Source organism: Cebus imitator, unplaced genomic scaffold (assembly GCF_001604975.1).
Source record: "Cebus imitator isolate Cc_AM_T3 unplaced genomic scaffold, Cebus_imitator-1.0 Scaffold59, whole genome shotgun sequence".
NCBI lineage: Eukaryota > Metazoa > Chordata > Mammalia > Primates > Cebidae > Cebus > Cebus imitator.
Window position 1 is genome coordinate 608,634 of NW_016107374.1, and position 12,291 is coordinate 620,924.

Sequence of the window (12,291 nt, forward strand, 5' to 3'; positions counted from 1 at the left end):
TAGCTGGGCATGGTGGTGGGCACTTGTAGTCTCAGCTACTTGGGAGGCTGAGGTAGGAGGATTACCTGGGCCCAGGAGGTTGAGGCTGCAGTGAGCCAAGATAATGCCACTAAACTACAGCCTGAGCTTAGAGTGAGACCCTCTCTCAAATAAATAAATAAATATATATATATATATGAAGTAAAAACTGATGGAAACAGACAAATCTGCAATTATAACTGGAGATTTCAACACTCCTGTCTTAATAACTGGTAGAACAAACTGATGGCAAATCAAGCATATGGAAGACTTGAACGACACGAATAACCAACTTTTTTTTTTGAGATGGAGTTTTGCTCTTGTTATCCAGGCTGGAGTGCAATGGTGCTATCTTGGCTGACTGCAACCTCTACCTCCTGGGTCCAAGCGATTCTCCTGCTTCAGCCTCCTGAGTAGCTGGGATTACAGGTGCCTGCCACCACACCCAGCTAATTTTTTGTATTTTTAGTAGAGACGGGGTTTCACCATGTTGGCTAGGTTGGTTTTGACTCCTGACTTTAGATGATCCACCCGACTTGGACTCCCAAAGTGCTGGGATTACAGGCATTAGCCACCATGCCTGGCCATTAATAACCAAGTTAATCTAAATGATATTTACAGAATATTCCACATAGCAGCTGCAGAATACCCATTCTTCTCAAGTACATATCGAACATTTACCAAGATAAGCCATACTCTGCATCATGAAATAATTCTTAATAAATTATAAAGGATTCAAGTTATGCAAAGAATATTCTCTCTTTAGACCACAATGGAACTAAATTAGAAATCAGTAACAGAAATATGTCTAGAAAAAAAAATTCTCAAATATTTGGAAATCAAAAATAAACTTTAAATAACCCGTGAACTCAATAAAGCAAAAGGGAAGTTAGGAAATATTTCGAATTGAAAGCGAAAACACAGCATCTCCAAAGCTGGGCACAGTAGCTCACGCCTGTAATCCCAGCACTTTGGGAGGCCAAGGCAGGCAGATCACAAGGTCAGGAGTTCAAGACCAGCCTGACCAAGACGGTGAAACTCTGTTTCTACTAAAAATGCACAAACTAGCCAGGTATGGTGGTGCATGCCTGTAATCCCAGCTACTCGGGAGGCTGAGGCAAGAGAATTGCTTGAACCTGGGAGGCAGAGGTTGCAGTGAGCTGAGATCACGCCACTGCACTCCAGCCTGGGCAACAGAATGAGACTCTGTCTCAAAACAACAACAACAACAAAAATACCGCATCTCCAAATTTGTAACATGATGTTAATGGAGTGCTTAGATGGAAATTCTGGCACTAAAGGCCTAGGTTAGAAAAGAAGAAAGGTTCAGGCTGGGTGCGGTGGCTCATGCCTGTAATCCTAGCAATTTGGGAGGCAGAGGCGGACAGATCACCTGAGGTCAGGAGTTCGAGACCAGCCTGGCCAATATGGTGAAACCCTGTCTCTACTGAAAATATAAAAATTAGCTGGGCATGGTGGCGGGTGCCAGTAATCCCAGCTACTAGGAAGGCTGAGGCTGGAGAATTGCTTGAATCTGGGAGGTTGCAGTGAGCCAAGATGGAACCACTGCACTCAAGCCTGGGCAACAGAATGAGACTCTGTCTCAAAATAAAATAAAATAAAAATAAAATTCATAAGCATCTAGACAGACTGATCAGAAAAGAGGGACAAGATATAAATTATAAAAATCAGAAATGAGAGAAGTGATACCATTATAGGTTCTGCAGATATCAGAAGGATAACAAGGGAACATCATCAACAACTTCATGTCAATAAATTCCATAATTTAGATGAAATGAATAAATTCCCTGAAAGACACAAATTACCAAAGTTAACTCAAGAAGAGAGATATGAGCCAAATAGCCTCATATTTTGTGTGTGTCTGTGTGACAGAGTTTTGCTCTTGTTGCCCAGCCTGGAGTGCAATGGCATGTTCTTGGCTCACTACAACCTCTACCTCCTAGGTTCAAGCAATTCTCCTGCCTCAGCCTCCAGTGTAGCTGGGATTACAGGTGTCCACCACCATGCTTGACTAATTTTTTGTATTTTTAGTAAAGATGCGGTTTTGCCATGTTGGCAAGGCTGGTCTTGCCTCAGTCTCCCTAGTAGTTGAGATTACCAGCACCCACCACCATGCCCACTCCTGATCTCAGGTGATTTGCCCACCTTGGCCTCCCAAAGTGCTGGGATTACAGGTGTGAGCCATTGTGCCTGGCCAGAATAGCCCTATATCTATTAAAGAAATTGAATATGCGGTTAAGAGAATCTTCCCATTAAGAAAACTTTAGACCCAGACAGCTTCATTTGTGAACTACCAAGCATTTAAGGGAGAACAACTATCAACTCTACAGGAATACTTCCAGAAAACGGAAGAGGAAAAAACACTCCTGGAATATCCCTATTCCAGGAGTCCAAAATCCAAAATGATCCAAATTCCAAAACTTTCTGAATGTTGATATGATGCCACAAGTGGAAAATTTCACACCTGATCTCATGTGACAGATGGCAGCAAAACGCACAAAATTATTTTTAAAATTGTATAAAATTGCCTTCAGGCTATAGGTGTAAGGTATATATGAAACATAAATTTTGTGTTTAGTCTTGGTTCCTATCTCTAAGATATCTCATTATCTACATGCAAATACTCCCAAATCCAAAAAAAAAAAAAAAAAAATCTGAAATACAAAACACCTATGGTCTCAAGCATTTAAGATAAGGGATACTTCAACCTATAGTTCCTAGCTCATTCCAGAAGGCAAGAATGATTCTTATATAAAAACCAGACGAAGATATTAACAAGAAAAGAAAACTAGAACCAATATTCCTTAGGAACATGGCTGCAAAAGTTCTTAATAAAATTTCAGCAAGTTATATCCAATAATATATAAAGCAGGTAATACACTGTGACCAAGATCTATCCTGGGAAGGCAAGGTTGGCTTAACCCTTGAAATTAAAACAATTTATTTCACCATATTAACATTAAAAAGAAAAACCATTTGATCTTACTAGATGTAGAAAAAGTATTTTACCAAATCCAACATCATTTCCTGATAAGAGCTCATAGCAAACTAGGACTAGAAGGGAGCTTCCTCAACCAGATGAAAGGCACCTAAGAAAAACTGTAGCTGACATCATGTTAATAGTGAAAGACAAAAGCTTTTCCCCTTGTCAAAAAGACAAAAGATCAGGAACAAGGTAAGGATGTTTCACCACTTCTCTTTAACATTTTACTGGAAGTTCTAACCAATGTAATGACATTTGAAAAATAAAAGATTTATAGCTTTGCTGGGCACTGTGGCTTGTGCCTGTAATCCCAGTACTTTGGGAGGCTAAGGTGGGTGGATTGCTTGAGCCCAGGAGCTCAAGACCAGCCTGGGTGGCAAAATCCCATCTCTACAAAAAATACAAAAATTAGGTGAATGTGGTGGCACATGCTTATAGTTCCAGATACTCAGGGGGCTGAGGTGGGAGGATTGCTTGAGCATGGAGTGGTCGGAGGGGGGTGGTCAAAGCTGAAGTGAACAGTGATCACACCACTCCAGCCTGGGCAACAGAGTGAATCCCTATCTCAAAAAAAAGGGGGGGAGGGGTGAGTACGGTGGCTCACACCTGTAATCCTGGCACTTTGAGAGGCTGAGTTGGGCGGATTGCCTGAGGTCAGGAGTTTGAGACTAGCCTGGCCAACTTGGTGAAACCCCGTCTCTACTAAAAATACAAAAATCAGCTGGGTGTGGTGGCAGGCACCTGTAATCCCAGCTACTTGGGAAGCTGGGGCAGGAGAATCACTTGAACCCAGGAGGCAGAGGTTGCAGTGAGCCAAGATTGTGCCACTGCACTTCAGCTTGGGTGACAGAGTGAGACTCCATTTCAAAAACAAACAAAAGATACATAGATTGAAAAGTAACAAGCAAAACTGTTTTTATGGCAGATGATGTAACTATCTATGTAGAAAATACTAAATAATCTTAAAAAGTTACTAGAAATAATTAATGAGCTTACCAAGGATGCAGAATACAAGAGCAGTATCTGAAAATCAAATATGTTTCAATATATAGCAATGAACAATCAGAAGTCAAAATGTAAAAAAAACAATACCATCACTTACAATAACATAAATAAGATGCGCATAAAAATATCCTTATAGGATAAAAAAATAAAATCATAAAAACTATAAAACATTACTAAGATAAACTGAAGGAGACCTAGCTAAATGGAGAAACAACCATGTTCATGGATAAGACATGAATAGAATAAATGAGAAGAATAAAGCTGGAGAACTTATGCGAGGTGACTACAGGCCTTCTTATAAAGCTACAGTAATCAGGACACTGTGAGATTGGTGTGAAAAGGGACAAACAGATCAATGGAGCTGAACAGAAATAGACATGCAATATATGGTCAATTGATTTTTGATAAAGATACAAAGGCAGCTTAGTGGAGACAGAAGTCTTTTTAATAAACTGTACTGGAATAGCTGCAAGCAAATTATAAAAAAAAAAAAGAAAGAAAACGAGTATTTGAACTAAATTAACTCAATGGATCTTAGACTTAAATGCAAAACCTAAAAATATAAAACTTCTACAAGAAATGACCTTAGACCAGGCGAAGGTATCGTAGATGTGACACAGAAAGCATAATCCATGAAAAAAAAGGACACTGATAAATTGGACTTCGTCAAAATTAAGAACTGATCTGGCGTGATGGCTCACACCTGTAATCCCAGCATTTTGGGAGGCTGAGGTGGGAGGGCTGCTTGAGTCCAGGAATTTGAGACCACCCCTGGCAACATAATGAGACTCCATATCTACAAAAAGTGAAAAAATTAATCAAGCATGGTAGTACACACCTGTGGCCCCACCTACTCCAAGGCTGAGGTCGGAGAGTTCCCTGAGCCCAAGAGGTCCAGGCTGCAGTAAGCCATGATCACACCACTGCACTCTAGCCTGGGCAACAGATTGAGACCCTATCTCAAAAAAGTTTATTTTTTAAAGTTACTATTAGTAGAAAAAAAAGTGCGTGTTTTTTAAAAGATACTGTTAGTAGAAAGAAAAGAAAGACAAACCACATACTGGGGAAAATATTTGTAGATCACATGTCTGATAAAGTATTTGTATCCAAAATATATAAATAATGTTCAATAGTAAATAGTAGAAAAACAACTCAATTAAAAAATGAGCAAAAGGTTTGAACAGAAATGTCATCAAAGAAGATAGATGGCAAATAAGCATGAGAAAAGATGCTCAGCATCACCAGGGAAGTGCAAACTAAAACCACGACAGGGAGAGACCATCACACACCTACCGACATGGTTAAAAATTAAAAGACTGGGCCGGGCGCGGTGGCTCACGCCTGTAATCCCAGCACTTTGGGAGGCCGAGGCGGGCGGATCACGAGGTCAAGAGATCGAGACCATCCTGGTCAACACGGTGAAACCCCATCTCTACTAAAAATACAAAAAATTAGCTGGGCATGGTGGTGCGTGCCTGTAATCCCAGCTACTCAGGAGGCTGAGGCAGGAGAATTGCCTGAACCCAGGAGGCGGAGGTTGCGGTGAGCCGAGATCGCGCCATTGCACTCCAGCCTGGGTAACAAGAGCGAAACTCCATCTCAAAAAAAAAAAAAAAAAATTAAAAGACTGATTATGTCTCATGCTGATGAGGGTATGGAGGAACTGGAACTCCCATATACTGACAGTGGGGATATAAAACAGTATAGCATTTTCTAAGATTTTTCCAAAATGTTGGAAAACATTTTGTCAGTTTCTTAAAAAGTTACACACACACCTACCATCTGTTCCAGCCATCATACTCTAGGCATTTACTCAAGAGAAACAAAAGCAGAGGTCCTCACAGAGGCTTGTACGTGAATGTTCATAGCAGCTTTATCTGTAATAGCCACAAGCTAGAAACAACCTAAATGCTCATCAACAGGTACAACAGGTGCGTGAAGAAGCAAACTGTGCTATATTCACACAGTGGATGAAGAAGGATGTACTATTGATGTTTGCTGCAGTGCAGATGAGTCTCAGCCATTCTGCAGAGTGAAAGAAGCCGGGCTAGAAAGAGTATGTGCTGTATGCGTCCATCTGTATAAGTTCTAGGACATACAAGGCAACCTAGAATGATAGAAAGTGGATCAGTGGTTTACTGGGGGAGGGAGGCAGGGAGGCACCGGGCTGGGGAAAGAGGAATTAGAAAATGGCACAAGCACATTTTAGGGGTGATGGACTGGGGCACTATTAATAGACACAGGAGGCTGATAAGGGGGGAGTCCCCAGAGAATCTCTAACCTGCCTCACAAGTGTTCACATCAGATGCTCTCGTGCAGATGAGAGAACCTGCCCAGGGTTCCCTTGTCTGGACAGGCCCTCAAGGGACTGGGGACCACCTGGGCACCGGGAGAATGGGGTGGAGCCATGAGAAGTCCTCACCTTGTGCAGCAGGGAGGAGCCTGGCTTCCAGCTCGAGTGTAGTGGCCCGGTCATCAGTCTGCAAGCTGGGAGCCCATTGGCAGGACCCCCTCTAGCTCTGCTGAGAGTTTTTTCTTTTTTCTTTTCACCCAATACATTCTGCTCTCCTCACTCTTCAACCTGTCCACGTGCCTAATTTTTCCTGGTCATGACACAAAACCCCAGATTTAGCCGAACCAAGGAGCAAAAATTCTGCCTCATGATCTTGAGTGTATTGATGGTTTCGCAGATGCATGTGTGTGTACGCCTATCAGACTGTACGCTTTAAATAGTGCAGTTTATTGTACGTCAATTACAGCAATAAAGCTGGGAAGAAAAACCAGGGATAAAAAGGTACGTTGGCCGAGTGAACCAGCCTCACCCATCCGGTCTCCTGGGTGTAAAGTTTAAAGTAAGTACATTTTATGTCTGGCCCTTCTGAGAGAGCAGTCTACATAACTAGGAATAATACCCAAAAGATCAGATGCAAAGATGAAAGATTTAATATACTAATAAGAAATAATCTTTTTTTTTTTTGAGACTGAGTCTCACTCTGTCACCAGGCTTGAGTGCAGTGGAATGATATCTGCACTGCAGTCTCCACCTCCAGGGTTCAAGTCATTCTCCTGCCTCAGCCTTCAGGGTTGCTTGGGATTATAGGTGTGTGCTACCACGCCCGGCTAATTTTTGTATTTTTAGTAGAGATGGAGTTTCACCATGTTAGCCAGGCTGGTCTCGAACTCCTGACCTCAAGTGACCCACCCACCTTGGCCTCCCAAAGTGCGGGTCTTACAGACATGAGCCACCGCACCTAGCTTAGTCTGTTTTTTAAAATTGCTATGAAGTAGGTCACTGTATAAACACATCCCAATTTATCTGTTGCCCTTTGAGGCATTCCCGGCTAGTTTCACATCCTTCCCTCTTACAAACAGCACCCCCATGCAGGCTCCTGCACACATCTCTTTAAAATGTTTAGCTGTCCCCTGTGGGCTTGCCCGGGGGGTCTGTGCATTTTAGCCGCTCCCTGTGACCGAATCTCAGCATTGTTTGACATGTGCATGGCTTTCACAAGAGCAGGCACCATAAGCCGTGACACGCGCTTCGGAAGCTTCCAGGGCCCTGCGGCACTGGAGGTGACACTTTCCCACGTCCGAAAATTTCTTTGCAAAAAGATGTGACTTCTTTTCCAGCTAAAGAGAACAGTTTTCTCTGAGGAAGAAACATTTCCAAATGAAACCTTCTAGGAAACAGCACACTTACCAGTGATGACCGAGCCATCTGAGCCGGGACCGCTTCCTAAGTACTGGTATTCCGTAAAACTGAAGCTTCCAGAACTATCCTCACCGATGGATTGCGAAATCTCTTGGATGTTTCCCATTTCTTGCAGGAATTCTTCAGATAATGGGCTTTCTAGATCGGCAGCCTCGAGTGGGGAGAGGGGGCAGAGCGGGCTTTCCGTGTCCACCATCGTGACCGGATGGTGCTGGTTGCTCAGCTGAGCTCCAAGCTACCTGGAGGAAAGAGGCACAATCGGTAAGACTGATGTATTATAAGAACGTTCACTTGTTTTTATTTTTTAAATTTTTAAAAATTTTAAGCGAAACATTTTTTTATTTTTCAGATGGAGTCTTGCTTTTGTTGCCCAGGCTGGAGTACAGAGGTGCAATCTCAGCTCACTGCAACCTCCACCTCCCTGGTTCAAGCGATTCTCCTGCCTTAGCCTCCCAAGTAGCTGGGATCACAGAAGCCTAGCACCACGCCCAGTTAATTTTTTGTATTTTTAGTAGAGATGGGGTTTTACCACGTTGGCCAGGTTGGTCTCAAACTCCTAACTTCAAGTTATCAGCCCGTTTTAGTGCTTTGATTACAGGCATGAGCCACCGCGCCTGGTCACTTGTTTGTTTTTAAATGCAACGTCATTTATCATCGAAGATACGCCTGAATTCATCAACTAAACAGGCCCACTGCCGAGCCTCTCCTCTAGGCTCGACTCTTGATCAGCATGCTGAGAAAGTGAAAAACCTTTAAACAACAAAATGTGGAAGGAGCCACAGCCCACGAGGCCAGGGATCTCTCACTCATCACTGATTGAGCGCCCTGTGCGGAGCTCCATATGGTGTGTTTGAGGTACTGGGGACACGGCAGAGACAAAAACAGATCCCTGGGCCAGGTGCGGTGGTTCACACCTATAATCCCAGCACTTTGGGAAGCCAAGGCAGACAGATCACTTGAGGTCAGGAGTTTGAGACTAGCCTGGCCAACAAGGCGAAACCCCATCTTTACTAAAAATGTATAAATTAACTAGGCATGGTTAACTAGGCACATGCCTGTAATCCCAGCTACTTGGGAGGCTGAGGCAGGAGAATTGCTCGAACTTGGGAGGTGAAGGTTCCAGTGAGCTGAGATAGTACCACTGCACTCCAGCCTGGGCGACAGAGTGAGTCCGTGTCTCAAACAAACAAACAAACAAACAAACAAAACAGATTCCTGCTCTCAGGGAGCCTCCCTTCTAACTGGGACACAGACCGTGAACAAAGAAACAAATGCACATAACCTAACAGGTATAGACACAGAATAGATGTTACTTTACGTGGAGAGGCCAGGGAAGGCCTCACTGATGAAGGGGCAGGAGAGACCTCAGGAAATGAGGGGGCAAGCTGTACAGATGTCCCAGGGGAGAACGTTCCAGCAAACAGAACACCACGTACAAAGGCCGCAGGACTGAAACACGTTGGCACATTCCAGGAACAACAGGCGGCGTGGGGAGCGGGGCCAAGCCGGCAGTGTGTGTGCTGGGTGTGACATTCACTCCAGTGTGTTCTCCCCGTAGCCATGAAGGCAGCTCACTCAGGGGGTCCTCGGCTGTGATTCTAGGGCCATGAATACTTTGTAGAGTCCAAACAAATCTAAGTGGGTGAGTCCCAGACCATGGTGGGCTATGTCAACCAGCAGGCGGACGACGTTTCCGTAAGGGTACAGTGACAAAGCAGCGATCTTCCGGGGCGAGTCTGTATGACGCTCTCACTGAAACATCTTACACCACTTCCTGAGACCTCCAGACTGAAGGCCAGTCTCCTGAGCACACTGCTCCAGCCCTTCCACGTGTGTCCCCCCCGATCCTGCACTTGCCACCATCTTTCTACTCCCCGGAAGCCCATGAGCACTGAGAACTGCTTTCAGGATTTCACGTCTGCACCTTTGCCCAGGTGCACCTGCCTGAACCCCCCTGCCCACCGCTGCCTTCTGGAGGCTCTGCCTCAGGTCCACCTCCCTGAACCCAGCTGAGTCATCAATTCCCCAATGAGGCTGACTAGGTGACCTTGAGCTGCCAGAACTGTCTTCCCTTCTGAACGTGGTCACATTGATGCCCACGGCTCACATCATGGAGAGGCTCAGACGGGTATGTCAGCGCAGCCGTCATCACATGGTGATCACAGAACCCCAGACTCTCCAGATGGAGTGAAGAGTACTGCCCCAAAGCAAATGTTTATCCCTTAAATACATGTGCATAAAAATATGTTCACATTTGAGGTTTGCTTAATGTAAACAACAGCTTTTAGTGCAGTGAGGAAGGGATGTTTTGGCTTCCTCTACCAATATCCAAAATGGATACCATTCATCCATTTTTGTGAAATTCATATCTTATGTTTGGAATTCTGGCAATAAATCATCAAAGTTCACAGGGAAATCATCAAATAGCACACAGGGAAAAATAAAAGAGAAAGATTGATCTTTCATAGGGTTTAGAAGGCTTTTCTTCCCTCCATAACCTAGTAGCATAAATCAGGCTGTGAATCTGTATAGACTTTCTATCATATTTTATTCTGCATTCTGTCTGAAGGGAGGTTTTTTTCTAATGGCGAGAAAGATAACGGGGTAAGCATTATTTAAAATATTTTTCACTTTGAACAAAAAGTTCAAAAGTTACAGTCACTAACTGACTCTATTAACCCTGAAGTGCAGCCCAGTAGCGAGCGAGTAGCTGGGGCCGGGTGCGGTGGCTCACACCTGTAATCCCAGCACTTTGGGAGGCCGAGGCAGGTGGATCCCTTGAGGCCAGGAGTTTGAAACCAACCTGGCCAACATGTTGAAACCCTGTCTGTACTAAAAATACAAAAAAATTAGCTGGGTGTGGTGGTGGGCACCTGCAATCCCAGCTACTTGGGAGGCTGAGGCAGGAGAATTGCTTGAACCTGGGAGGTGGAAGTTGCAGTGAGCTGAAATCGCATCACTGCACTCCAGCCTGGGTGATAGAGCGAGACAGACTCTGTCTCAAAAAAAAAAAAAAGAAAGAAAGAAAAAAAAAAAAAAGAAAGCAAGTAGCTGGGCAGAGACAGTGACAGATGCGCTGTGGCCACCTCCCTTTTCTCCCCATTGCATCCTCAGGAATGGAAAATGCGTGTAGGCTATGCCTCTTATCCCTGCTCATATTCTCTCTTCTAGCCAGGAGCATCTGACTAACATAACAATGTCAGTTTCCTTGTCATTACATTCAGGGAGTTTCAAAGTTTTATAATTTCATCACTTTTAGTTGCTTTTAAACAATACCCGGGATTAATTTAGAGAAACATTGATCTTGCCATGAAACCATCAAGATAAAATCTCTATCTAGAGTGAGGCAATACTGTCTTAAACTCTGGCCAGAGGGACTGTCTCTCTACAGGTCGCTGAACAAATTGGCCCTTCCTTGCTCCCAACAAGAGCTGATAAGGAACAGCTGCCTTTGGATGTATCCCCCAGATAGACAGCAGGGGCCAAGCAGGCGCCTGCCCCACCCTGCACAACCTCCCAGCATGCTCTGGCGCTGGGGCTCCTCCCACATCACTGGAGCTTTTGCTTGGGAGCAGAATTATCCTGGGGAGTCCCCACCCCTGCCTATCACCCACATGACATACCACTGCCAAGCTCATCGACAGGAGTGAACCAGGCGGACCAGTTCCCGTGTCCTATGCCCCAAATGCTGTGGGGGGATCAAGACATACAACCAACCATCCCTTTTCTCAGCAACTCCAAAGTCTGGTCCAGAGGTAAGACGATGCAAACGGCACTGATGTAGGTCTTCCATTTCGCAGCACAGGTAGCGTCTCACATACGCTGAGAGGTGAGGGAGAGTGCAGAGGGTGTTGGCAAAAGGTAGGGCTTCCGTTCTAGTCCCAGCAATGATGGGAGCTTCTGCATAATCCTCTCATTCCTTCCTTACTGGAGATCTTTTACATTTCTAAATTCATAATTTTCTTTCCCTTATAATATGTTTTATTTTTAAAATTATTTTAAAAATTACTGTGGTACATACTAGGTGTATTTATGGGCATGTGAGATGTTTTGATACAGGCATGCAATGTGAACTAAGCATGTCATGGGGGTGGGGTAACCATGCCCTCAAGGACTGATCCTTTCAGTTACAAACAATCCAATTACACTCTTTAAGTTATTTAAAAATATACAATTAAGTTATTATCATTTTGAGTGGAGTTTTGCTCTTGTTTCCCAGGCTGGAGGGCAACGTGGCTGGCTCATCACAACCTCCACCTCCCAAGTTCAAGCAATTCTCCTGCCTCAGCCTCCCTAGTAGCTGGGATTACAGGCATGTGCTACCACTCTCTGCTAATTTTGTATTTTTAGAAGAGATGGGGCTTCTCCATGTTGGTTAGGCTGGTCTCGAACTCCCTACCTCAGGTGATCCACCCGCCTCGGCCTCCCGAAGTGCTGGGATTACAGGTGTGAGCCGCTGCGCCTGGCACAATTAAGTTATTATTGACTATAGTCTCCCTGTTATGCTATCAAATAGTTGCTGAGTTCAGGAGAATCGCTTGAACCCAGGAGG

At 44.3% G+C, this 12,291-nt stretch overlaps 1 protein-coding gene across 3 annotated transcripts in view; it reads right to left on the minus strand.

Annotated features, from left to right (window-relative positions):
- The window catches only part of PPARA (peroxisome proliferator activated receptor alpha), an 84,649-nt gene that overhangs the window by 25,281 nt on the left and 47,077 nt on the right, over positions 1-12,291 (minus strand). For all 3 annotated transcript variants that reach the window (XM_017529457.2, XM_037738896.1, XM_017529459.2), the window contains one exon: positions 7,728-7,978. In XM_017529457.2, the coding sequence (XP_017384946.1) occupies positions 7,728-7,935 (208 nt within the window). In that variant the 5' untranslated portion in view covers positions 7,936-7,978. The remainder of the gene's footprint in view (positions 1-7,727; positions 7,979-12,291) is intronic.